The sequence below is a fragment of the Agelaius tricolor genome, unplaced genomic scaffold (assembly GCF_023055355.1).
Source record: "Agelaius tricolor isolate 1412-34295 unplaced genomic scaffold, bAgeTri1.0.p SCAF_6, whole genome shotgun sequence".
Lineage (NCBI taxonomy): Eukaryota > Metazoa > Chordata > Aves > Passeriformes > Icteridae > Agelaius > Agelaius tricolor.
The window spans coordinates 30,511,968-30,539,883 of NW_027269266.1; the positions used below are offsets into that span (position 1 = coordinate 30,511,968).

The 27,916-nt window shown below is 38.0% G+C and overlaps 1 protein-coding gene across 3 annotated transcripts; it reads right to left on the reverse strand.

Annotated features, from left to right (window-relative positions):
* Positions 1 to 299: 299 nt before the first annotated feature.
* Positions 300 to 24,569, reverse strand: TRA2A (transformer 2 alpha homolog). Of its 3 annotated transcripts, none has more exons than XM_071429200.1 (8): positions 24,319 to 24,569; positions 15,236 to 15,369; positions 13,530 to 13,689; positions 10,924 to 11,112; positions 2,758 to 2,873; positions 2,218 to 2,325; positions 1,453 to 1,520; positions 300 to 1,278 (listed from the first exon to the last, which is right to left on the reverse strand). In XM_071429200.1, the coding sequence occupies exons 1-8, from the start codon at positions 24,352 to 24,354 to the stop codon at positions 1,268 to 1,270; spliced, it is 822 nt and encodes a 273-aa protein (XP_071285301.1). In that variant the 5' UTR covers positions 24,355 to 24,569; the 3' UTR covers positions 300 to 1,267. The 3 variants fall into 3 exon arrangements, with proteins under 3 accessions (XP_071285301.1, XP_071285298.1, XP_071285299.1); XM_071429197.1 differs by having other exon boundaries at positions 13,530 to 13,695; positions 24,319 to 24,564; XM_071429198.1 differs by having other exon boundaries at positions 2,218 to 2,322; positions 13,530 to 13,695; positions 24,319 to 24,561.
* Positions 24,570 to 27,916: the final 3,347 nt, after the last annotated feature.

A 27,916-nucleotide genomic window follows, 5' to 3' on the forward strand; every position in this document is an offset into this window, starting at 1 on the left:
CTGTGGCAATATCAACATTCAACCAGCCACTTGCCAGAAAACTAAACAAAGTCAACAGGGTTTCTTTTATTCCACCATCTCACCACAACTCCAGCAAGTGACAAGGATGGCACAAGAGAAAGCTGGACTACCCATCCAGGTTAGCCATCCCAAATAACCACATACTGATTCTCAGGGAAGACAAGGCTCCTGAAAAGACAGGTAAAAGCTGACTTTATCAACTACACCCCAGTATCAAGTACTGTTTAATATACTTTCCGAAGTGATACAAGACGCAGAATGAGAGACAAGAAACCACATTATCAGTGGACTTAACTTTTATTGGGGGGAAAAAAAAGGTTTACACATAGCTGTAGGTTTTTCCATCCATACTTCCAAAAGTTCAAAAAGGACTGGAAACAAAACTTGCTCCATCATTATTTCAATACCAAAAAGTTGGCCATTTTTTCTTTCATGAACAGCAAATTATATAACTAATTGCTATGTTCAATAAATATTTTTCTCTTGCACCAATTAAAAGGAAATATTCAATGAAGTACCACAAAGACCCCAGGAATTTAACAATTTTAATTTCAACTGTTATCCACTGTGTAGCAATCCAGAAACTTTTTTCTATAAAACACACAGCCTTAATTTTGAGTGTACAAGGATCTATTCTCCCAGTCAGTCAAATACCAAACTCTGATCTAGCTCAAATAGTCTACTTTCAAAGCAACTACTTGACAAAAAAAAAAATTAAAAATCCTCTGGTTCATGACTATCTAAGCAAATTTATCATTACAGAAAAGACTCAAAGTCATTACTTGTTTATCAAAGTAATAGGTAAACATTTTAACAGAAAGATTAACAAGTTACTTGGAAATGCAGGTTTATGTTAAAGTATCCGAGTGTGTATACTACATATGACATGCAAGCTTTAAAAATATCAATGCTCTCTTCTGATTAGTCAGGAGTCCAACTGTTTTAGAAATAAAATAGGAATGACTTCCAAAATGTATCAGCACTTTGGGGTTTTCTATTCTTTTGCTCAAGATGTTTTACTACACAAAAACTACAACAATTACAATATTTAAGAGTATTACAAGAAGAAGGGGTGGAAAATAGGAATACTTCAACTGAAAATATGTATATTCTAAATGAACCAAAGACTTGTGAAAGAGCTGGAAGGAGGACAAGAAAGGGAAGATGGAAGGGAAAGCAGTAGGGAAGCTAAAGATCTGAACTTTGTATTTAAAAATCAAGTCCTCAACTGTAACTCTTCTGATCTTCAGTAGCGCCCTGGAAAAAACAAAAGATGACACAATTACTAATTACACAATCATAAACTAACTGTACACATTATCTCAACTTAACTGTGCCCAGCTTTTTTTGCTTTCACATTCAGAATTCCCATTGATCAATTAATATAACAAAAAACAGCCAGATCCTGTTTATTCACTTGCATTTACTTACTTGGACTATAGGAACGGGATCTTGATCGCGATCGGTATCGACTATAATAAGGCGATGGTGATCGTCTCCTTTAAAGGAAATTAAAAAAGAAACCAAACAACATCCATTATGAAAGGAGCCTTATTCACATCACTTCTACAGAACAGAACCACTTCCTTAGCACTGAAAGACTTGGCCTGCATGAATGATTTCTGCTTTATTTGGCTGTGACTTATGGTTATTTAACAAATGCTTTTATATTTCTCTATTTGATGTGTTTAAACTCTAGGATATTCCCAGACAAAGAATTTAATAAACTCTCGCTAGCATTACAAACACATAAAGTGCTTTTCCAGATGCCTACAATTCTTGTTGAACAACATTCTCTGAAACCAGATAACTTTCAAAACAGCAAGATGGTTATGAAATGTCAAGCATTAAAAATCCCATCTACAAATAATCCCTTTTTAAACAGCAGTGTGTATCAGCTGTCTCTGGTTCTATATACAGCATAGAAAAATCAGTTCCCTTTTTATCTGTCCACTCGATTCCTGGGATACATGCTCTACACCTCCTTAGCACAGCAAAATTACCCCTTGCCCAACAGTAAAACAAAATTACATAAACACTGAAGATTCTGACTACTTCAGTCCCATAAAACCTAAGGGAATGAGGCTCTAACACATAACAGACATGTATGCAGAATATTGCTACAAACTGAGTATGTTTTGTCATCTAACTTTCCAACAAATCCACTGTTACAGAAATGAAATAAAGATAAGGTACCTGTATCTGTAGTCATATTCTTCATATCTGTCGTACCCTCTGTCATACCCCCTATCATAGTATGAGTCCCGGCGACGACCCGCTCCACCGCCACCACCTCCTCCACTGCTATTAGGGGAAAAGAAAAAACAAAAACAAAACCCCCTTCATATATCTAGTCTTCATCTTGAGTTAAATTATTAGAGAGATAAATATAAATTATTTAAAATATTTTTAAGTGGTCTTGTAGTAAATCAGACACTTAAGACTGTATAACAAAAACATACAGACAAAGTAGTTAAATAAAACCACGTTCCAAATCTCCCTGAAAAACAAAGGATTTGATGCTAATTCCCATCAAAATCAAAGGCAAATGGGCACTTTAGAATTTCAGCAGGCTAAGGATACATTAATTGATCATGCTGGATATTATTTTTTATTAACAGGTCCTTCAATATTTCTACAAATCAAGATACAATAAACAACAGTAGGATTTGAGAGCGTATATTAGTAATTTCTTCAACCAGAATCTAGCATTCAGTTTAAATCCACTGAACTCACTGTGTTGGCCTGCCCATGTAGATGCCTGGGGTGGGTGTATGTGCTCTTTTGGTGATTGAATAATCCACTCGAATCCTCCTGCCATCCAGCTCCATTCCATTTGCATGCTCCATTGCCTGCAGGAGAGACAAGGAACAGGGATGTGACATCTGCAACCTACTGGTAACTATGGAAGGCTATGTACAAACACATTATTTTCCACCAGAAAAACAAGCCTGGAACTTGTCTTGTTTAGACTGGTTACTAGTGCCCCACTGTGGCGACTGGCTCATCTCTTGTCCCCATGCCTGTGTGCTGGTGGTGTTACAGGACTACACTGGGGGGCCGAACTAATGCGACTCTCAATCCTTCTTAAGGGAGCACAGGCTAACCACTAACACAGCCACTCTCCCTAGACTTTATCTTCTACCCATGTGAAAGGCAAACTGAAAGCCAAACCAGCTTTTTTCTGAAAGCTGCATCTTTCCTACCGCCGCCTCTGCCCCAGAGGGGATGGGCGGATTCAAAAGCTGTGCAAAACAGTGGCTTCCTGTAGGGTGCATATGGCCGGATTACTGCTCGTCGGCTGCCATTTCATGCTCTCCCAGCCTCCTGCCATCTCCCTTACAAGGACCTACTTCAGCAGAGCTTAGTAAAATGGCGGGTTCAGCCTACATGGATACCTAATTACAACCTTCCTCCCCACTCCCTCTCACAATAGCAGCTCGCTTAAGTGATACACACAAGGCTCTGCGCTCAGACGCCCGTGCCTTCAGAACTGCCCGCAGCCCCTGCACGCACTCGCTGGGTGTTCCAGCCCCAGCTCCTCCACTCTGAGAATCAATACAATGGCCTTTCACAAACTCAAACCATCAAAGTAAGTTATTCAAAGGGGCACAGTGAACTTTTTGAGACTTATATCCATGCAAAAATAACCTAAAAACCAAAACCCCAACAAATCCACAACAATTAATTTTAAAAGCTAATAATGGACTTGAAAGGATTTTTTTAAAATTTGCTTTTTGAATTTTAATAGCTTTTGTTATCTGCTATAGAATCCCTGAAATACCAATACACACCACTTCTCAACACTAAACATAGCACTTAGTCCAATACACATTATTTTAATTTTTCACGTCTGGAGAAGAGACACTGTTACAATCTTGAGTTAAAGAACATAACCACTTTGCTATTTTTTTATCTACAAAAAACAAGACACAACCTCAAAACATGAAGGTGGCTCTAAACAGAGAACTTTTTTTCTTTTTAATAATGAAACATTTATTCAAAAATCTCAACTCTAACAAGAGCCTCACTGAACTTACATACAAATTGTAAAGGAGATACAGAAATCTGATATCCATATGATTTAACTGCTGTGTCCAAACTGGAGGTGACTGATGATCAGTGATGTATTTATTGAGAGAGAGTTTGTATTTTAGTAATGCTGTTTGTGTCCATACTATATCGCCACCTAGTGATTTGTGTTCCTGTACAAAACTAACTACATTTAGCCAACTGCAAGGCACAGCAAAGAGCATTTCAAGTCTTTCAATATACACTCAGGTATATTTTGTGACTAAAACACATTCCTCAGCTTTAGTCTTCTAGCCTTAACATCTTTTTTTTTTTTTTTCCCCACAAGGATGATATAAATGAAAATAAATCTGTGCATGCATCCTAGGAAAGTATGTGTGCACAAGCCTAACAATGAAGGCTGCAAATATCTGGCTGAAAAATTACCTTTGTGATGAAACACATCTTTCTGGAAATGCAGCAAGTTAAATTGTAAGAAATTTTCTGCAGCATGGCATTTTCAAGCCCAGTTAACAACTTCCAGAATAATAAGCTTAGCTGACAAGAAGCCACCTCAAATCCAGAACATCTGGCATATTTGTCTTATTTAGTTAAGCCAACAAACACCTCTTCCAGAGGAAGAATTCTTTGACAGAGGGAGCAGTATAAAGAAGACCAACATACCAGCAAGAGAAATGAAGAATTAATTTTGAGAGCTGGCTGTTTGTTTTAGAAATACCAGGAAATGTGTTACATTTCAGTGTATAAAGATCATGGTTACCAGACTGCACAGAACTCCCAACACCCTGGCCATAATTTCTAATGTCCTACCAAATATTAAAACATTTTCCTTTTACAGCTCTCAGCAATAATTGCCAATTAAAAATTTTTAAAATAGAGAAAATCTTTAATAGATAGACAAAAACAATAAAGCCTCTTATAGTGCTGACTGTATCCTCAAACAGGAAAGCCAAAACCTACAATTAATAGTATGGATCACTCATATTCAGTAATTAGCAACTGGAAATTGCTTCTAAAGAGAAGATTCTCTGCACCACTCTTAACTGCACACCTCAGGTCTCTGAAGTGAAGTACTTACGCTGACATTATTAGGCAAGGACTGCTGGAGGATGACAAAAAGCCCTCTCTGAAAACCTGTGTTCATGTAACCAATACAACAGTATGTATTTTGTATGAAGGCTGTAAAAATATCTAAGTGATCCTAATCACTTCCACTTCTGTGCTTTATTGGAAGTTAAAGTAGTGTACAAAAAAGTTTTGAGTTTCACAAAATTTTCTTACTGGCAGTCATATTCAAAACAAATTTCACTTTCCTTTTCTCAATGGTTTTGGGTGTGCATGACTGCTGTGTTAAGAATATTTCAGTGTCAAAGAGAAAAAATTGCATATTCTCTCTAAAAATGCCAGATTCTCAAATGCTGTTTAATAAATTCTCAAATACTGTTTAAGATGATGAAATGAAACTTTAAAAAGAAAAAAATCAAATAATATTGGTTTTTAAGACACACAATACCCTCGTAGGAGTCTTTAAACAGTCAACAATCTATTTTTATTACAACCTAGATTATTTTCTAAATATCTGAATGTTGTTAAAAGACTTGCATGGCTTTTGCAAGAGGACAGTAAGCAAGAACACAGCATTCCTATAAACATATAATAAAAATTCTAGTAGCAAATTCTATTAAAAACTTGATTTTTGTAGGCTAGAATATACACCTATATGTCTGCAGTCAGAACATAGAACTAGGACTGGGAATGGCATAGGTTCAATCTTGGATCACATTTTTAAAGTTTCGGAATTTTAAACCTTCAGCAGACTATCCATAATAAGAAAACTGATTATCTATAAGGTGTTAGTTTGACCAAATGAGCAGTTCCAGAACTACAGTATCATCTCCAGTGGCTCAAAAAAGTCAGAAAGCAATAAATTTAAGAAAGATTTCAAGGTCATTTGATATTTAATGCAATATATAATGTTTTCTACATGTGTGACCAATTAGGTAGATAGAATAAAACAAGTTTGGAAACACAACTTTTAATTAAATGCGCAAACTTACATGGGTGGCTGGTATTAGTTAATCAAGAATTCACTAAAAAAAATTAAAGACTTCCAGTTTGGATAACTATTTCAATAACTTTCAATCACTAAAAAGTTAACAACATACAGACTGAATATGCTTAAATAGTCAAACACAAGCAGTTTATATTGTGACTTATTTTGAAAATACGTTCTCACAACTTAAAAATAACTACACAAGGTACTGCCTTTTCTTTTCCTCGCTGTCATTTTGGGGGTTTCTTTGTCTGTTTTTTACTCGAAGTTCTTGTCTACTGCATTTAATGACACTGAAAAAAACATGATCTCCACTCCATCACAGCTACAGCAAGGGATGAAAGACACAATGGATTAGATTCCCCCCTCCAGTAATTGATTACTCATTCAGTTCTGGATTTACTGAGAACAACTGAAAAAAATTCTGGAAAAAAAACCTGACAGAATTAACAAAGAAACTTATCTTTTTACACTTGCTGCAGTCTGCCAAGTTCAATTCAAGTGTCCATTTCACTTTCAAACAACATTCAATTTACATTCTCTAGTTTGAGATTTCAATGATAACTTTTAAACATATACAGTTATGAGCTTCAGCATTGATGGATTTAATGTATTATCTTTAAAGCATACTTTAGAGCTTCAAGTATTAGCAACTTCATGGTATTTCAGAGTCTCCAGAAGTCTGTAACTTGTAATTCCAAACATCTGATACCTTCTAGTGCTCTTTTCTGGTATATGAAGGGTTGTTTTTGATACCACGAACAATACTTAAACCATTTCTTCAACAAGCCATGGGAGTTTTGCTCAATAACATTGGTTCTAAGCTAGTCTGCTTGCATCACACATTTTATGTTTTTCAAGTTGAACTGATAAACTCCATTATTATTCTGGTTTTTGGCAACTGAAAGATGTTACTGATTTGTGTTGATTGTTAATGAACAGCACTTCAGAAAATGGTTCTGGAAAGATGCTCAAAACTTTTTGAAGAACATCTAACTAGCATTAGAAAATTCCATATTGCCAACAGCTGCTGTAGCTGATGCTTCTTAGACGAGTTCCTCCTACAGACAGTACATTCATAGTAGCCTCAGTTTAAACAACTAACACTTCACAGTCTGAGCTACTGAAAAGCTGGTTTAGCAGCATATGACATCCCTGGTAACTGTAGTAAGAACCACGTCCCTAGAACAGCCAGCACTTTTCACTCATGATTTTCTCAACTTACTGTTAAGACCCTGACACAATTCCTCCTCCATCAACCTAATTTTTTTCTCATCCTAGTACACAGAAGTTAGTAATCCTCTTAAACACAGGAGAAAAGTCCTTATGTGATGGGCAGATAAATATCCTCTATAATTTAGTGAAAACATTGCAAAACAATATTACAACACTGGCTGCATGCCAGTGTTGCCAATACTGAAGACTATGTAAGAGAGTGTGAGAAACAAGTCTTGAACAGATGTTTACAGATATTGCCCTTTGCATGTTGCACATGCAAAGGACTTGCACATTCTGAGGACTTGGAAAAGGGTGGCCAAGACAAGACGCTGCACCACCTAAGGCAAAAAAGTAATACCAAATATTTTTTAAAAAACAAAAACTTCTTGAAATAACTTTACAATAAATTAAACCCACTATATACCCATTCTAAAAACAGGCACATAATGACAGCTTTTCAAACAGGCTTTGAACAAGCTGACAGACAAGAACATTGGCACAGCAAATCCTCAGGTTCCCATACAATCATTAGACATTCATCAGTTGTTTCCTAGACATCCATCAGTCCTTGACATTTACTGTCTGCTATCACACTTTGAACTAAAGACAGTGTCCACGAGCACCTTCAATATGGATCAAAACCTAAGAATCCAGTTGAGTGTTATTTTGCAAACACTATACCACTGCAATAAAAGACATCTGATGGAAAAGGAACCTTCTGTCTGATCATGAAGTTTCATCTTAACCTTGGCAGAGTTTCAAACAGAATAGAACATATTCTACAAGAAATCTCCTGGACTGGAGACATGCTTTGAAAACTTCTTTCTCAGTCCTGTTGTAGTGGAATGTCTGAAGCTACTGTGATGCTTTGGCAGTTTCTCTGTGTAGTAGTTATCAAAAGCTAAGCTACTGTTCCTCTTTATAACCAAGATGCTCATGAACAGCTAACAACAAGGCTGTTACGGCCTGATAATCTGAAATTCTGAAATTTTAAAACTGTTTAGGTAAAAATACACTTTAAAACCGTCCCTTCTGTATTTTTAGGACACTGAGAAGTATCACCTTTAAGAAATGCTATTTTACATTGTCTTTGGAGTTCCAAAACATCGATCTAGTTGACAACTTAAAATGTCTTTACCACCATATGGCCACTGCACAACTTGGTTTCAGAATCACGACTCACAGCAACACTAACTAGTTCAATAACTGATCCAGTTTGTAAACGTGGTAGGATGACGAAGATCCTGAGGGATTTTTAGCTGCACGAGAATCCATGCACAACTGACAGTAATTAAGTTATGAAAGCTTAAACATAACTACTCACAATTAATTTGATGTAAAATTTTAGTATTACCTGTATTTCAGAGCAGGTCTGTTGAGAAGCTTCCCTATGCTAGCCTTCCTGAAGGGCAATAGTAGAGACTATGAAAAATCCAACTTTTTCCCTAGAGTTCTACTCTCATTTAATCCATCTATCTTTATATGGGGTTGTAATTTAGTTCAATATATCATCTCTTTATTTAGATGTTTTGGATGTTGAAGGTTTGGGATTCTGGTTATGGTTTTTGGTTGGTTGGAGTTTTTAAAATTATTATTATTTTTAAGAGGAGTTAGTTATTCAGAACAGAAGTAATTCAAGTGTCATTGCTTTTAGTCTGGAAAGTTGAGTATGCATATCTTCCAAACACAGAATGCTACGTTTCTTTCAGTGTTCTTCTATGGGGCCTGCTGCAAAATTTCACACCTACAGCTATCTAGCTATATGTCTGTATGTACCTACATTTATATATCTCCCCTTTTTCTACACCAGCTGCCACTTATTGCCATCTTCAAATCTGTCCTCAAGGCTCATGAACTAAGTCAAATAAACAAGTTTTGCTTCTGTCCTTCTTGCCAAAATGTTTCAGTTATTTAAATTCCAGGTGTTGGGAGAGTTTGCATCCTTTCCCCCTTTTCAGGCACCAACCCGTTGGAGAAAAGAAAAATGGGTTTAATTACATTCCAAATTATTTTGGTACCTGCTTAAGGCCCTAATCTTTACTTCTGTATTTCTGAATGGAAGTAACATCTCTTTTTGTTTTCCTTTGCATTCCAGCTTCATAGCATCTGCCAAAACAGCTTTGTGCTAAACAAATTACTTCATGCTATTTACACAGAACATTTTAAGAAACGCATGGTATCACGCACGACCATTGCCTGTAGCAACCAGGGAAAAAAACCTACCTCTAAGGACATATGAAGCTTTAAAAAAAAAAAAAAAAAAGAAAGAGAAAAAAAGCTGTACCAGCAGACAAGACTGGTACATGGATGTGCCAAGGAATACTGTGCAAATATTTCAGATGCAAAATGTTTTACAAAACAGCCACTTTTTCAAAATCCCAACAAATTCAGTGCGCAAAGAAATACAAGTCTAGAAGTTAGAACAGAGCAGGCCATTAAAGACAGATGGATATACAGCTATCCATCCCATTAATCTCTCTACCAACCTCTCCAACTGAGACTGCAGGAGAATATAGAAGGGACACTAAAGGAAGTTTTGTGTCCTTTTACTTACCTCTATAACTTGCAACAAGCACACATATATACATCTACAAGACTACTCTTCCCATAAACTGATTCTGGATCGTACCAGAAGTCAAACAAGAACTTAGTTCAATCAAATAATCCAAATACAAGTTTTTTTTCATTTAAATATTATCAAGTAGCAGCAGCATTCTTATTTTTCAGCTTCTGATAGGTTCCAGAGCAGCCATCCTCCCTGCCTTCAATACTAAATGATCTATAAAGAGAGGAATCGTATTTAGTACCTCCTTATAAATAAAACCTGGCAAATGCACACAGAGTCAAACAGCACATCTGCCCAAACCTATTAATCCATAAACAAGATGAAGTCTGTCCCAAAGAAAGAGATGCACACAAGGCAGACTTAAAGTAGTTTTTAGACGGTGTCTTTACTTTTAATAGCAACTTTATCTACGAATTTCAGTAAACGTGGTAAACTTCATGGTATCATTATAGGGGTAAAAAAAACTTAATGTAAATTGTGATGGATCATAACACAGGCTGCTGTTCATATTCTTTAATTCTTTCCTTACAGATCTATTATACTAACAACTCAGTCTAGCTATTAACAGCTATCTGTTAAACAACAAGGAAAGCAATTGACCAAGGTACAAATCAAGACAAACCCTACTGTTTTTCAAATGCCTAAAAGGAGAAAATACACAAGGAATCACCAGAATTTTCATTTAGAAAACAACTTAAAACTTTAACTTCCAAAATGTCTCAAAAATACTTTAGATCTAGAAGCGTTAAAGATTTATTTGCATTTTGAAGTAACAGACTAAAATCAAAGTCCAGAGCTCATTGGTGATTTAATACAGACAGCTTATGCTCAATATCTGCCCATGCACCTGAACTCAAATGCTTCATTTGTTTAGAACTGCCACATTGCTTGAACAAAGCATTTAAAATTAATCTCAGTGTGAGAATCTGCTAGTGAATACACACTCAAAAACTCATTGTCTTTTTTTACGGACAGTTAATGAAGATAATGCATAAAGAGCACACCTGAAAAAAGTATCAAAGCATGCATTTACCTCTTTAGAGTCATCAATTCTCTCAAAATAAACGAAAGCAAATCCTCTTGATCGTCCAGTCCGCTGATCATAAACCACATTGACACCAGTCAGAGGTCCGTAACGGGAGAAGACTTCACGTAAATCTCTCTCAGTAGTGTACAAACTGAGACCAAACACTCCAAGACAGGTATTAGGATCTGGATTAGCCTGGTAACACAAATGTTCAACTCCAATTAGTTTTTGTTTCTAAAAAATTATTAAAATTTGAATATTCTTATATCAAAAATTATCAATTATAAAAAATTTGCTCTGAAGAAAACTAAACAGGTAATACACAGTTTAACACATTAACAGTTATCATTCTAATTGTAAGATGGTTTCAAAAAGCAACTACTTTCAATGGTTTTAATTTTAGAAAAAAGACCAAGACAAGTTTCTCATGTTGGTAAAAAACAGTTAATAAAATTTATCATTCTGATATACAGAAAAGCTACAGAACAAGAGGAACCCATGTTATTAGTATGTAATATTTAAACTACCAAGGGGCAGACACCACACACAAATCTGTGCTGCAGACAGGTCGGCCAGCTTGAACTCCCCCCTTCAGCCCTTTTGCATGGTCATCACAGGCACTAGGAGAGCATGCTGCCTCCAGCTGCCCACAATACATATGAGCACTTGAGCTCCTAAGCACAGGCAACTGAACCATAATCTAGCTTCTACTGAAACTTCCTCCACCTCAGCATTTCCTACCCAATATACTGAAAGTCAATATTTACACTTGTAAGTTAATCTTTCCACTTGTAAACTGGATGAAAGGCACCTGATTCTTTCATCTAGAGAGCAACAAGTGTTGAAGGCCAGTTCTGTGAAACTGTAATCCAAAAGCATGCATATTTCTTTAGCACAAAATCCCTATCATGATGTGGGATACTTAAAAATTTCACTTCATCTAGACAAAGTCAAATATGTACTAGTACAAGGTACAAGTTCTCTTTTAGGTTCAAAATTTCTTTACATGCCAGAGAATTTGTATCTAACAAATCCTCTGTAAGATTATTTTGATCAAAATCTTTTTCAGTTTTTCATGTTTTTCAGTTAGGTGTCTGGCACCTGTACTACTAGATGCAGCAATTTAAAACACCAGCAACAAGCACAGAGATTTATTGTTTCTGCCAAAATAACAACTGGAAGCTGACACAACTGAAAGTTGTATTTCAGTTTCAGTAAGTAATCTATGAATTATAATTTATGCCTCAGTGCCTGCTTTTCAACCTGATTCAAAGACTGAAAAGGTTTAGATCTTCTGTCATATTTTTTTCAGCACATTTGCTCAGGAACCTATTGTGAAAATAAGATGCCTGCACTACTCATATATGTGAAGTTCCTTTCTTTCCATTTGTCAAAGTTCAAACTTCTGTTTTAAGACATGAATATTCTGCAATTCCACACTATAGCTAAAGAGCACAAGACCTGGCAGTTTGTAACTCAAAAGTTTTAATTATGCACATCAAGATATGTATTTTTTACTCCATATTTCAATGGCACTGGCAACTATACTAATTTTATTACTAAAATCCTGTAAGTATAATGAAATCCGTCATTTAAATAATTGTTCAGGTAAATTCCTCCCCCATCCATACCTCTTGCATGTTTTTAACACCCCTCTTAGACTTAAACCCCATGAATTTTTCCAAGGCAAGAGAATACTGAGATCAGTCTGCAGACCCTAAGTGCCAAGTGACAACTACATCACCACTGGAAGGCCTAAACTGATTGTGGAGGACTAAAGGGCAACTTCTGTATTCGGTTTTTGTACCACCTCCCATCAACCCAGTATGCAAGCTCTCTCTACAAGAAAAGAAGTGGCAAAATTGCTTTCCAATTTTCAACCCCAACCATTCTGCTGTTACAAAGAAGGACACAAGGAGAAATCTCAGAACGACAGGATTAGTATTTTAGATTTTGGTTGGTGTAGCTATACTTCCTCCTGCTCATACAGAAACATGTCTCATCTATATTTTGAAAGACTTACTGTGCCTCCTTTTCACAAATGTAAATTTTTCTAGTCTACTATAAAGATTTACTTATTACCTAATAACACAAGGCATTACTTCAAGGTAAATCAAATGAAACAATCAGAAGCCTAAAATCACAGGCAATCAACATATGCTCTATAAGCAAATAAACACTTGGGAATTTCCTTCTATGGATCCCTATGTCAATCTTATCAATACTTTCAGGTTGCCAGCATACACAGATGTGGTCTCATTTTTGTAAAGGTTATATACTTTTTTAACAACAACAACAAAAAAAGAATCAGAACAGCTCAACTTCTAGAGCTGACTGAAGCCAAATGTCACCCTACCTGCACATACTGACTTGCAATAGAATGTTTTTCAATTAAATTCTACAACTTCCCTGCCAGTTAGTTGCAGGCCCAAGAAGTAAGCGCTCAGCTGTAAGGACAGAGATTGCTCCACACATAACCCCCACTCCCATCCAATCCCTGCATCCTCCAGTGACAAACCAGCAGGTCAAACTCAGCCTGCAGGTAACGTGGACTACACTGATGCAAGCAGCAATTGTTTTGTCGATACTCAGCCTTTTTGAACATGACATACTCTGCTGCCAGTGTGCCTTCTCCTGTTGGACATTGGCGAATGACTGCGGCTCCTGCGCCGACGGTATTCTGGTGTGTATGATCTGCTTCGAGAGCGTCTCCTATGGGAATGAGAATGGGATCTGGAACGAGTGTAACGTCTGTGCGAATGTCTTCTGGACCTGGATCTTCGACAAAGAGAAAGCCTTCAGTCAGGGCAAATGCATGTGGCCATCATTTATTGAACTCTAAACAGTACATTTTCTAGAGAAAAATCTTTTTTTAGATGGTGTCTACAATATTAAACCCATTAAGCTTTTTCTACCTTGCACACCTAAAGATTGCATGGATCTCTAATAACCTGCTCAGTAGCACCATTTTTAACTCTTTGAGAGTAATTCTGGCATACACTGAGGATTATATTCACAACAGCTTTCAGGAATTTCAGAGTTTAAACTTACATCAGCTTGGCTGCTTATCTAACTAACAACTGCACAGTGGCACAGAAATTAGATATGCCACACTGTAAAGTACTGTTTTGACTGAAAAATTGAAATACCTGGCAGGACTACAGTGCTGCAATATCTACAAGTAAAGTTTGTCTAGGCATGAAAATTATTCCAGACCAAAAAAAAAGCAAACCCCAAACACCTGCTCTAATCCTCAAACACTTCTTTGCAAATGTCTTGCTGATAATAAGGTAGGTAATCACCTGGCTAAACACTGCAAGAAGAGAAACTGTAACATTAGTTGAACTTTGGCAATTCAGAGCACAGCAACTCTTTCAGTTGCTCTGGCATAAAGTGTATAAATAGAGAAGATGTATTACTGATCTCTCCCAAGAACTGGGAAGGAGAGACAACGTAAGACTATTCCTCTTTCCCCTCTAGTGCTACAAATGCTGTATTCTGGTTTCTCTCAAGGTTGTTAAAGAAAGATTCAGTAGCTCTCCCCATTTTCATCAATATGTTGCTAAAAGGGAATAGAGAAGATAGGTAGTATAAACCAGGTAATACTTATGGCATATTTAGAGAAAAAAGCCTAAGACATTTCTCTTCTGATCCATGCAAGCTCCATCAGACCTGAAAGCTATAAAGCTTTACCTCCACACATCCATACTTGGGGTAGAGAAGGACAGAGAAGACATGTGCAGCATTGAAAAATGAATTTAAATCTTAAAACTCTCATAAATTAAGACCACACACAAATTAAGACATAGTTTTTGATTATATTTTTAAAGCCTCCAATGAAAGAATGTCAAGAACATTCACAAACACTGTTTTCCAGTATTTCCAACAGTTAGACAGCTTACTCTTTTTATGTAAGAGTAAAAAGAGTAGGTGTCAGGTGTAACTTAACTTTTTTTTTTGCCCCCTAAAGGAGAGGTCTACACAAGAACTCCCCCACATAAACAATTTCAGGAGAAGGAAACAGCTTCACAAAATTGAAATGCAATCCATTCTCTACCTTCTGGAAGAGAGAAACCTACATATTTCAGCTGTGATTTCTACATGATTACTTATAATTATAGTATTTTCTCTATTCGTACCCATGAAATCAATTTCCAACTTTATCCACTTGTATGAGCACAAACAGGCAAATTAACATATCCATGTTAATACATCCCAAAGAGTTCGTATTTTCTACAACAGGGGAAAAGAAACTTCACCAACCTACTAAAATAACAGCAGTAACGCTGAGCTGACATGAATAACTTTGTGAGCATACCTTGATTTTGATCTTGACCTAGAGTGCGATTCAGAATGTTTGGAAGCCCTCGATGGACTGCGAGATCCTGACCTGCTCTCTGATTTTACACGAGCAGGACTCCCAGCTGGAGATTTTGACTGGGAGCGAGACTCCTAACAAAAAAGACAGTATTAAAAATGGTATTGGTTGTGTAAATGCCTAACTCCTAACATTTACAGTACAGTAATTCTATTATATTGATTGCTCCTGAAAAACAAATGGTTAGGCAATACCCTCCAAAACAAATTTCGTTTTGCTAACCCACTGTTAATATTGTATGCTTGCCTCAAATAGGTCCCTGCTTGAACCAGATCACCAATTCTCTATTAACTAAGTAATCATGCAAATTCATCTACAACTTGATCATACAGACACTGGAACATAAACCATACATTTACTTAACCTAGGACCCATTCATTCTTCCAGATTCTTTTAATTCTACTTCACTCTTGCTTTCTACTTTTCTTCATTCTTCATTGAGTTTTTCATTTTTCATACTTCGTGTATTCTTCCCCAATTCAAACAATTCATTATAGCCTTAAAAAAATATTCAAGTGCTTCTATCTGACCAATCTTCTGTTCAATTTTTTCCCCCATTCAATTTTAATTTTCTGATCTTTAATACTTTTCATTAGCCTTCTTTTATCTTGATTTATCTTCCACATTCTTGGAAAAAACTCTTCAATTTCTTCACGAACATTAACCTTAATGGAAAAAGAACATTTAGTATATTTAAGCACGTGGGGATTATAAAACTCTGCTGGAGTTCAGATGTTATCTACCAATTTGAAAAGCCAGCAGGTAAAGTGCAAGAAACTATTTTATAAAACAACTTTTTAAAAAAATTATCTTTAAAACTGTATAAGTGTCTATGTTCTAACAATAAGCTTACTGAGTTCTCAGTGTTTTACTGTATTTGCAAAGCTACCCTCCTCCCCTCTGAGATTTTTTTTTGTAAGATACATAGATACACTAAAAACTAATTAGCACAAATATATTGAAGTGTTGATATCAGTGATTCCCCCCCCCTAAAATAATAACTATGTGCTTCTCAGTATTAAATATCCCAAATTTTACTCCTACAGATTACTAAGACATTCAATTCAACAGAATGGCCAAAGATTTCCAGTCAAAACCTATCTATGCACATACTTACTCACAAAACACATGCATATAGGTATAAGCAACATAAATTATTATTCTTCCTACTTTTTCTTCCTCATTGTTATCCTGTTTTCCTTATATAATCCATATAAACTAAGATGTAGAACCATATCGTTAAAGCAATGCAATAGAAGTAAAAACAGGAGGGGTTTTTTTCTTGCATGGTAAGGCACACAAGAGAAAAACTAGGAAAACAAGCAAACAAAGAGCAGGTTAGGATTTCCTCACATTTCATAGTGCACAGCATTTCTAGGGAGCTTAGCTATAAAAACCCCTACAGAACAGTATGCTATATACATTTGTAACTTCACAAAATACTTAATGAAAAATGCATACCAAGATCCCCTCCCACGGGTGTTACATTTCATGTTTATTTGCATGATTTCTCCATCTGACTGTCTTCACAATTTTTTCTCTTTCTTACTCTACCTATGTCCAGATTTGCAGTTTCTTTTGCAGTTAAAATTCTTCACTACCTTGGGCTGGAGTTCTTTATCAAAGATGCTGTCTTCGTATTTCCAGACAGTAAATTCACCAGAAACAGAACCTGAGAAGCTCCTTACTAACAACTATTGCAGCCACACTACCACTCCCCTTTACCTCAATAAAAAGGACAAAGGACTCATGGAGAATGTCACCTACTAGGATGATAGGCCTGCCAAACTTTAATAATGAAGGCCAAATTCAAAGCTTGGCTGTGAACAGTGGACCATATAACCCTTATGAAGATGGCTATGTACTAAGCTAACGACAGGACTTCACTGAAATAAATTATGTACATGCCTTTAAATATTACCAAATTTGGTGGCTTAACATTTGGAATTCACTGTTTGCAATAAACAAAAATTTCTCTCATAACCACTAATATTATCTTTTTATCACCTCGCCTCTTTGTACTCTTCAATGTCTGACAGCCTCTTAAATTCTTCTCTTTATAACTCATCACTTGCAACAACTGCCAATTTCTCTGGGAACTATTTGTATTTTTCTCCCTAGTAAAAATGATCAGTAATAAGGAAAAACATTCAAAGTTACATCAGATTCAGAAAACACCCTTCAATAAAAAAAGACAAAGAATTCACCCTCCTCAGACACTCCTTCATAAGGATACTGCATTTTCCATACTTTTTACATCTGAAAGATCAATTCTTGAACGAGAACTCTGGAAACCTGAACAAAGGCAACCCCCATCCCATCCCCGGATCCTGCACAATCTAGAAGTGCTGGGAGGTGCCAAAAGTACCATGGACACAATTGCTCAAGTCAGCTTAGTGTTCTTAGCTATTCAACTGAAGCATCTTACAATACCACCCACAGAGTCTTTAATAATATCAGCTATGACACCAAATCTATATAAAGTTGACAAAAGCAAATATTACATAATTTCATATAGGTTAAGGTCTTTTGGAAGTATCTGTTTAAAACCCTTATGGGCTGTATTCACAAATATACAACTTGAAATCTGCAATGACAGAGGGAACCATGTAAATTCTCAGAGATTTTGAACTTCCTCAACCAAGTAACTGTGGATATAAGCTGCAGCTGAAGAGACATTACCTGATAGCAGTTGCACACTGTCACTGGGAAGCAATTACATCTCATCTTCTAATGCAACATAGTTCACCTAGTTACAACTCCTACAATGCTTCTAAAGGAGACTAAGAGAATCACAATAACCTGCAAAAGTTTAAGGACTTAAGGATGATTCTGAGAAAGTGCCTAGTAATATTTATATCAGCAAAACTACAGGCAGGGATTAAGGGATTCAGAGCTTCGAGGAATCACAAAGAGAGATTTTAAAGAATTTTTCTTCTCTACTTACCACTATAATTAAACAATTAGCAAGCTGTATATTAGTCTACACCACAGACCAACCCAATTGTTCTTCATGAACCACTTATATCCATTCTGCAATACATATGACAAAAGTACTCAACGCTCTTAGTATGTCATCTTTAACATAAGAAAGCAGACAACTCTATTACCCCAATGCACTAAAATACCTCAGTTTTGTACCAGTCTTAAAGCAGCCTATGCATTCTCATCTTAGCTCTGTTATTACCACAGAAACTAAATATTGTGTAGGAGAGAAAAGACTAAAATTGCACTTTGGATCGTCAGCACCACTTTCTTATCTTTCTGTTCTAAAGATCCTTAGTCATTCAAGGGCCACAGATGAGACTCAGTGTAAACTCAGCTCCTCATCCCACCAGCCTCCTACAGACAGTACCTATCTTAATGCCTTGGGCTTCGTTATGCAGCTGTCCAGTCACTACTTTCACCCTTGCAAACTTGTAGGCAGATAATTCACTATCCCCATGTCAAACTATCTAAATTTGCTGCCACTAGAGTCTGCAGGAAAAGAAACACAACTTCATCATATTCTTCAGATCAGACTTCCCTTTCAAAATAAACCCTGCATCTGCCAATAACACTTTTCCAGGAAACATCTCTCCCCAAAACACCAAAAAACCCACCCACACAAAAAAACCCAAACACCCTCCCCCCTGCCAAAATTAATTACAAAAAAACTGAACTCAGTTGTAACAGTGCTTCTTCAGAGTAAGATGTAGTGGTTTCCTCAAATACACACCAGGAAATGGGACTAATGATTCACCAAGAATTGGAACTTGGAGCCAAAATTGTAGACAAACACAAAAATAAAAAAAATTTTGCAGATTCAGTTACTGATTCTCTGGATAAAATACACAGCTAGAAGCATGTAAAGAGAGTACTGAGGAGTATTTTTAATCCTTGTTACCTTCCTTCATTCCCAGGAAGTAACAAACCAAAGTGATATAGAAAGGATTTCTCCTCCACGCCCACTACTCCATGATCATACAAACCCAGACACTGAGCAACTACCAACAGCTTTAGATGATCCATCTGAGCCAGGTGGACATCAGTCCACGTACTTCATCCATACTGATAAAACTGTTTAACTGATCAAAAAGTTCTATCTACCACTTAAATCCCTTGCATTTTTCAAAAGAAATCCTACTTTCCAATGTAATTACTGTTTTAAAAGCATTTAAACACTTTTATGCAGAGGAGAATTACAGAAGTCTTGAAGAAGTTTTCTTTCCATTTTTCACCCATCAAAAGAAGGTATGATAAAGAACATGGGGGGGGATCCACAACAAACAAAACAAACAAGTGACCAACCAACCAACACCTTTATCAAACCAACCAAACAAAACAATTTCATGTTCTTTCACACTACTCTTCTGTCCTGAACTTGTCATGCCTTACCCTAACTCTCACCTTACAATTTCAGAGTATGACTGAAAGGCTATCAAAATTTAGAGTGAGATGCTAACTAAAAATAACAACCTAAGTTTAAACTAAGCTTTCTATAGCAAAGCATGGGAAATTAAAAAAAAACACAAACAAAACAAAAAACCCAAAATATTAAATCCCACAGAAATATCAGGTGAAATTCATTTGACCTGGAGTGAAAAAAAAAAGACAGGACAAGTGGTCAAGCAATACCATTTCCAAAAATCTTGTTAAAAACTCCTACCCAAACTAAAAAAATAAATGCAGTCAAACTCTATTAAAAGAGGACAGAAAAATATAAGCAGTCAAAAAAGAAACATGAATTTAGCAGCAGCCCACATACACAGGATAAAACTGTTAAGCTATTGACATCTCATTTATGAGGACAAGATTATATTTTGGCAGGAATCTACCAACCTTCCTTGAAGCTCAAAAGAGAAGTTAAATCCTTTTTGCTTCATACTGTGATCTGTCACTATACTAAAAAAAATGGATCCCTTAATTAGCTGATCTTCTATGACTATGACAATAGTACACATAATAAGCTTCTGTATAAAAAGCATCTTTTAAGTTGTTACCTAGAAGACATGGATATTTTAAAAGTTACTAACATAAGCAAACTTTATGTATTTCGCAATGATCCCACGTATGAAAAGAAAGAAAAGGCTTCAGCAATAAACTTTTTGAAATTACAAGCTCATCTTCTCACTAAGGCTTGAAAATCACCTCTTCAGGGAGGGTTCTGTAGTCATTCCTCTACCAGACACGGAAGACAGCAAAAAGAACGTGTTCAAAAGGAGCGGTTTTCCCAGCTGGCAAGGTCCAGAACAATGCAAAATTTATTAAGCTTGATTAAAACAATAAAAATTAAAAATCAGACTTCCAGAAGAAAAACTCTCACACATTGTCATTAGACACTGCAGGGTGATCACAGCACTCTCCAAGGGAATGCAGAACCCCTGAGCATTAGCAGTCCATTGTGCTTGTGTTTGAAAAGGTGTGGGAAGCAACATTCCTGCCTTTCCATAGAGGTGGCAGACTGCCACTGCAGGAGAGGTGTAATACAATAGCTAAGCAAGCCCTTGGGGTTTTTTTTGCCAAAGAAATAATCTCAAAGTTGATCAGTTCCGTAATTCCATAGGTATCTAAGTATTTTGCATCCAAACTTTATGAAGCAAACATAAGGCAGTTTCACAGCTAAACTAACCCAAAAGCCATTTGTGTACCTATGAAATTTGCATATTCCCTTCAACAGGATGGGCCACGTGCAAAATCCTGCATTTCTTGAAGTGTTTTATTAGATTATACTATTTATTCTACTATAAGATACTGCATACAGCAGGACCATTAGAATGAAGACAATCAATACAGAGTTGTAAAATGGAATTTTATCTTTATTCTGATAAAAGGTTTTGCCTATTTAGACAAACAACACTGGTAGAATATACTGGTAGAAAACTACTAAACTGTTAAGATTACAGAAATTAAATGTTACCAGAAGCTCAACAGAAACAACTGATCAAAGTTTCAAGTGGTGCTACTGAAATGCAGGTTTGTTCAGACTCCCTTCTGTTCATTGCTCTGGGAAACATCTAAAGTTGCATCAAGGATTGAACACCAAATAAAAAATAATAAAATAACAAAAATTTATAAAAAATAATAAAAAATAACAAAAAAATATGAAAGGAAGTAAGAGTTGCCTGCCATCTGACAGAAATAAAAGATAAAAAAAGCCTCATTTTTCTAATCTGTTCACAAAAAACATTCAGTGGTGATAAAATACTTTGATGTTTCCAAAGCCAAGTCACTGGATAAGAAATACAATTTAAATTTTTTTTAATTCCTAATGTCCACAAACTTAGCTCTAGCACGTCCACTGTATTTTTAATTCCTCTGTAAATTTCTTTCTATTAAATCACCTTGCTTGAGGAGGGGGTTTTCTTCTGTTCAACCAGCCACATTCTTAATAAAGAACTTGCTTGAAACAAAGTTGAATTTGTTTGAAACAAGTTGAAACAAAATGACACAAAACCAGAGCAGATGTTGATTAGTTTGAGCATATTTGATAAATATGAGCTTAAAAAAAAAGTCAATAAAGGAGCGAGTTCGAGAAAGAAAAGCTCTACAATGATTTCACACACAATACTTTAGAAATGGAAGTTTTAAAGAGTGCAAACTAAGCAATTTCATTGAAAGTTATTTCCATAACTATTAATAGCCTATTCAGATAAGTTAATATGAATTTAAAATCATAAATTAGAGGCAAAGCACATACAGTATCTTACTGTCGATAAAATTAGCATTTAAAACAATTCTGCTAATACTCAACTTTCACTGAAGTGCTTTTGGGACAACATCCATATACAAGATGAAATATAAAAGACCTTAAACTAAACTTAAAACACCCTTACTCTTTCGGCATTCAGTTTTTAAAAGCTCATCACACTAATTAGCACTTAAACTGACAGGGGGTGGAAGAATTGAAAGGGTACTCAGAATTCTTATTCGTGCCAAATTCCATGAAAACAGGTTCTTTACAAACTTTCTTACAGTTTCTGCAGTTCTTTCTCTCAATGAAAACTTCTGCTTTGCTCTCAGTGCTCAGTGCCTGGATGTAGCAAACTGAAGCATCAGGATATTCAGTGTCTGACAGAGTTGGGAATAGCAGACTAAACATTACAGTCTCAAAGTTATATGTGCTTAATTTTATGCCTGTGAGCACTTCCAATGGAAACGAAAAATAAAGCATTACTCTGAAATAGAATTCCTTATTTCAAGAATGTTAGTACCATCACAACAAAGCAGTATTACTGAAGAAAAAAAAAATAAAAAGGCTTACAAAAGTTCTTCAGTAGAACTACAAAACTCCCAACTAGAAATCAATCAAGTACCTGCCATTATGCTCAGTTATGCCTTACTGATTGAGAATTTTCAGTGTAGGGAGCAAAAACAAACGAAGTTTTCCAAATGAAGACTCAACACAGTCAGCAGTTCTTGCCAACAGGTAAATTTTCCATCACAAAAAAAAAAAAAAAAAAAAACCAGCCCAAAAACTGATAAGCAGAAGTCACAGAAACTGCTACTGTAGGACTTTTCAGACTTCATGTTCTCTCAAAACATTTTAATTCTACATCTGGGAGGAGGTGATGTGCAGAAATGCTGAAAGTACAGAGCTATCATAGCTTTGTAACAAAAACAACAGTCCCATCAAAGAGCCCAATACCGATGTTCTGACAATTAACCTAACACAATTTCTTCCCTAACAATAACCCACACTGGGAATACAGACAAGAAAATAATCCTTAAAGATACAAATCTTGACTGTAAAATGGGAGATTACCATCATCTTGAAAAAGAGAAAAAAAAAAAAAAAAACAAGCACGCTCACTGCTCAAGTTTCTGAAACTTAGCTGTTACCCCTTCAAAGATCTGTTTATTTACCCCAATACTGCTTAGCTACACAGCCACCTTTTGTCCAAGCAATCAACACAAGGCAAGGTTTTGTTTACCTCACCGAGGAAGCAGCAGCAGTTATTGCATAGCTGGGTAAAGAACTTGCAGCCTATGGATTTTTTTTTAATCACCACAAAAATGGCAACAATAGTAATGCAAAAATAATTTGTGGAAGGTAATGCCGTTCTTTCAAGATTTTATTGCTTGTTTCCCCAGACAGTAGCTATATATGTAACTGCAAGGCTGCTGTCACTGGATCACCAGAGAGAGTCACCAAGAGGATGCTCAGGTGTTCTTCTAAAGAATCTCTCAAAAGAACAAACAAAAAGAAAACCTCTGCAAAATTAAAAAAAAAAAAAGTAAATTGTGATGGAGGAGCAGACATTTCGTTCCTGTTTCAAGCAGCTTCTAATTCCTGCTCGATCATCACTTAAAAAAACCCAAAAAACAAAACCACAAAAACACTGAAAATGGTAGGGACCTGTCACACGTGTACATGAAAACCCGCAGCCATCAGAGGGAAGACATAGGCCTAACGAGGTTACAAAGCCACAGCAGCTCGTTCGAAGCCTTCAGCTTCACGATCGATGACTTTCAATGGTTTAATAACGACGGCCGGACCTCCCCAGTGGCGGGAGGGGGCCCGGCCCGAGGCAGCTCCCGAGCCAGGAGATACCGCTCACCTCGCACAAAAGGACGCGCGCGGGGTCCCTCCTCTTTCGGGCGGGAGGAGGCCTCGGCGGCCCGGCCGGGGGCGCGGGAACGGGCAGGACAGCGATCCCCAGGCCCGGCGGCAACCAGGCGGCTCGGGACCGCGGGATGGGAACAGAGCAGCGTGGAGGAACCCCGGGGCTCCAGCAGCGCTGTCTGCACAGGATCAGCCTGCGCTGGCTGGGCAGGGGCCGGCCCGCAGCACCGGGACCCGGCGCCCGCAGCCCGCCGGGGCGATGGGAGCAGGGAGCGTGTGAGGAGAGACGCGGGCAGCAGAGAGGGACGCGGGCCGTCACCCACGGCCCAGGCAAGCCTCGGGCGCCCGAAGGAGCCATTTTAGAGCCAAGCTGCGCTGCCCCCACCCCCGCTAGGCCCGAGGACGCCGAGTGCCGCCACCCACCGCCCCCGGGTCCGATCCCCCCCGCGACACGGCCCGCGCAGGGGAGGCCACTCACCCTCCCCTCGAAGTTGTTCTCCTCCACGTCGCTCATGTCGGCAGAGTCCTGGCCAAGGGGCTGGGGCGAAAGGGGGACGCTAGTCCCGATTAGCAACAACACCCACGGCCGCTGTTATCGCCACCGTTACCGCTATTGCCGCTATTACCAGCACTACCACCACAGCCACCTCCCGCCCGCGCCTCCCGCACCGCCGCAAAATGGCGCCGCCGCGGCCGCTCCGTCTGCGCCCGGCACCGCGCTCGGGGCGGGGCCGCGCCCGCCCCTCACAAAGGAGGCGACGGGCGCTGCGGGGAGACCCGTCGCGCATGCGCGCTCCGCCGGCGCGGGAGCGAGCGCGGTGTCCCGCAGCCCCGCCCCGCCCCGGCCCGCCGGGTGAGCGGGTGTTGCTGCAGAAATGTGGAATTTGTAAAAAAACGTTCTTAAGAAAGGATGTTCTTTGATCTCTGATATTTGTGAGCTTTCAAGCCTAATGAGTAAGAAGGGAGATTTAATCCCTGAGACAGGCAGCTGTCAAGCAAGCACTGAGTGATGTCCCGGCGTTTAAAGACAAATTAGCTGTCGGTAGAATTGCCTTGTCAAGGTTCAGGGCTGGATATGTTTCAGTGATATCCGACCTAGAAGGAGGCTAACAAAGCCTGGGAAGGAGTTACCACTGATAGTGGACACAAAGAACGCAGAATTCACGGGCCACAAGAACATACGGCAGAACTCCCAAGATAAGGAAGAAACTGCCCAAGACAACTTGGCGACTGTGCGGAAGCAGCTGTGACTGGCTAGAACGTAATTCCGGCAGGGGGAGATGTGGGACCGACTCACGGACCACCGACTCAAGAGAAGAGAAGGACTGAGCATGCGGGCTCATTAGCATGAGAAGCGAGAGAATAATTAACCAATAGAAGATGGAATGCTAATTAGTAAGAGAAGGAGGTAACTTGTAGTCGATGAACATTAGCGCTTTTGTTGCTAAAATGTATGATAGAGAGAAGTTTTGGGAGTCGTCGTGAAGGCTTTGTGGATTTCTCACCCAGCACCGCTCTCTGCGCAGAGCTGTCAATAAATCAAATACCTCGACTCTGTGTGTGGACTGGCCTCTTGCACACCGGCTGAAAGGAACTTATTTTGGGACAACGCGGGGCAGCCCCGCGCCCCTCCTGCCACTCCACGCACTAAGGCCTCCTCCTCTCTGCTACGAGGACTGCTCCTTCGCGCCATGAAAATGATCACCCTGCTCCTGTGTCCCCTTATCTTCCACCTCCCCCAGCTCGTTCTCCGGGGTTCTGCTCCCGCGGTGCAAGGAAGAACACTTATATGAATGTGTTTATGCGACCATATGAATTTGTGTGGGTCTGTGTCATCAGGGATGTTGTGTTATGGCAAGAGGATATTTAATATGCAAGGCTGGGGGGCTACTTTTGTTGTACACACATGGAGGTAAAGTCACAGGATCCAGTCTTGCGTGCTTCTACGAAACAAAGGCCTAAATTTTGACTTGCAATCATGAGAATTGCATTTTAACCATGGTTTTATTAAAAACGATATCCTTTCTGCTCAGTCACCTCAGAAAGGTTTCCCTGATCCTGTATCCTGTACAGTTTTGGTGCTTCCTCCTCCAGCATGCACCAATAGCTACAATAGTACTGCTGATACCTTGCAGTATTTGAGACCAGGTATGCAGTTCCTTAAGTAGAAAATGTCCCAAGATGATGACACAGCTAAACTTGCTCTGTCAGTGCAGGAAAGCACTGGGTTCCCAACAGGTGCTTTGTCCCAGTGGAGACATCACATGAACATTGGTAGCCAGTGGTCACCACAGCTTGAGGCTTTAACAGAGCCTTGACATGCACTCTTCTTTACAGGAATGGTTCTGCCTCTTCCTGCCTGGACCATAAATGGTGTTGGTTGTTTTGTGCTTCTGTTGTAAATGGAAGGCTGGAACTGTATGTGCCAACCCTTGCTCTTTTTCCTTGGTGAATCAGAAGCAAATAATCAACTGAAGAGTAAATTATCTCACAATGGAAAAGAAGGCAATATTGAGGAAAAGTCTTCCTTGTCATCTAGGTCTGCAAAATATTTAATTTTGGGTAAAAGTTTCTTGCACGTCACTTACTTAAAGAGTTTCAGTCAATTCCTTAGTTAGTTCCTGTTCAATTACAAATAAATTTTCATTCCTAGGAGGTTGGCCTGAGTTTTAGCCTCTGCTGATGTAAAAAACAGATCTGAATCCATGTCATAATCTGTCTTTTATAGCAGCCCTACTCTGTTCAGCTCTGGTACATAGATTTGTTCATCTCCCTTTTCAACCGTAACTTTATTAGTAAAGTACTTATTCTACTGCAAGATCACATACTGTTCTGGCATATTCTGATCCTGTCTGATGTTGCCTATATTCTAACTACAGGGACAAAAAGGAATGAGCGTGAAGGACATGCCTAAATTGTGAGCTGAAAATACTAATTGGTTTTCTGCCATGGAATGGATCACAAAAAAAATGGAATATGAAGGACCCACTGAAAATACATAATGGTTACACTAAAAAAAAAACAAAACCAAAACCAAGCAGAGGAGAGAGGAAAAGGTCAGGAGAATAGAGGACAGGAATACAATTTTTGTTAACATATACATGTATGAGATCTAGCTACAATCCACATTGTGATTTAGTTCCTGAGGGTTAGACTAGACCTGATGCACACATTCAAGACATTTGTATTATTCCAGCAGAATTTTTTCATTCCTGTTATCCTAAAATGTTCTGGCAATTAAACCTAAAATAAAAATTGCAGTTGCTGATACAAATACCTATTTTTCAACAGTCTAATAAATTTTACATTTTAAATTAAAAACTACATGCTGCCTTCACATTTTTTTCCTGTAACTTATCTGTCTTCATTGTTCTTTACAGTGACTTCACTCTACAATTACTTCACCTGTAGTTTCCTGGACCATAAAGGCAATTATTATTTTATATTATATTTCAGCTTTCACTATTTATTAGTAAGACTCCAAGGTTGGTCTGGGTCTTTGGGAACATCTCTCCTATATGGAAGATGGTTTGAACACAGAAAGCATCTAGAGATGGCCTAAAGGATACTCTAACATGACATAATTACATGTTCTTCAAGCATGCCTTATAGAGGTTTTCCAAAAAATATTAATACACTTTTTATACAGGTTTAATACAGTGTTAGCTTTAATGCAGTAGTAAATATAGAATATTCATGATTTTGGAAAAAAATATGCTTTGGGGGGAAAGATAGACCCAGATCAGGCCCATTCCCTAAAGGGAAAGGGTAAAAACAACTGGTAAGGGATCAGGAAGAGGGAAAAATAGTTGCAGTAAAGCAAGTATAAAGTTGCATGTGTTCTTATCTGCAAATACAGATTATAGGATTAACTAGTTAAGCCAGAAGGCAGAAACTATGCTAATCTCAGAGCATATTGATTAGTGTGCTGTTCTCTAGCCATTATCATTTAGCAGTTTAAACATATTAGGAGAGGAAATTCTTAACTCATATTTGAAAAGGACAGAGCAATAGCTATGCAAATTAAATTCAAAAGGACCGTCTACAGATAATGATTGGCAGGAGAGGAATGAAAT

Excerpts from the sequence above, each read along its gene's own strand:
- TRA2A (XM_071429197.1), bottom strand. The coding sequence starts at position 24,354 with ATGAGCGACGTGGAGGAGAACAACTTCGAGGGGAGG. Across the intron at positions 11,113-13,529 it reads GAAGGCACACTGGCAGCAGA|GCTAATCCAGATCCTAATAC; the intron begins GTATGTCATGTT and ends TTGTGTTACCAG. Across the intron at positions 2,874-10,923 it reads GAATTGATGACTCTAAAGAG|GCAATGGAGCATGCAAATGG; the intron begins GTAAATGCATGC and ends TCTCTCCTGCAG.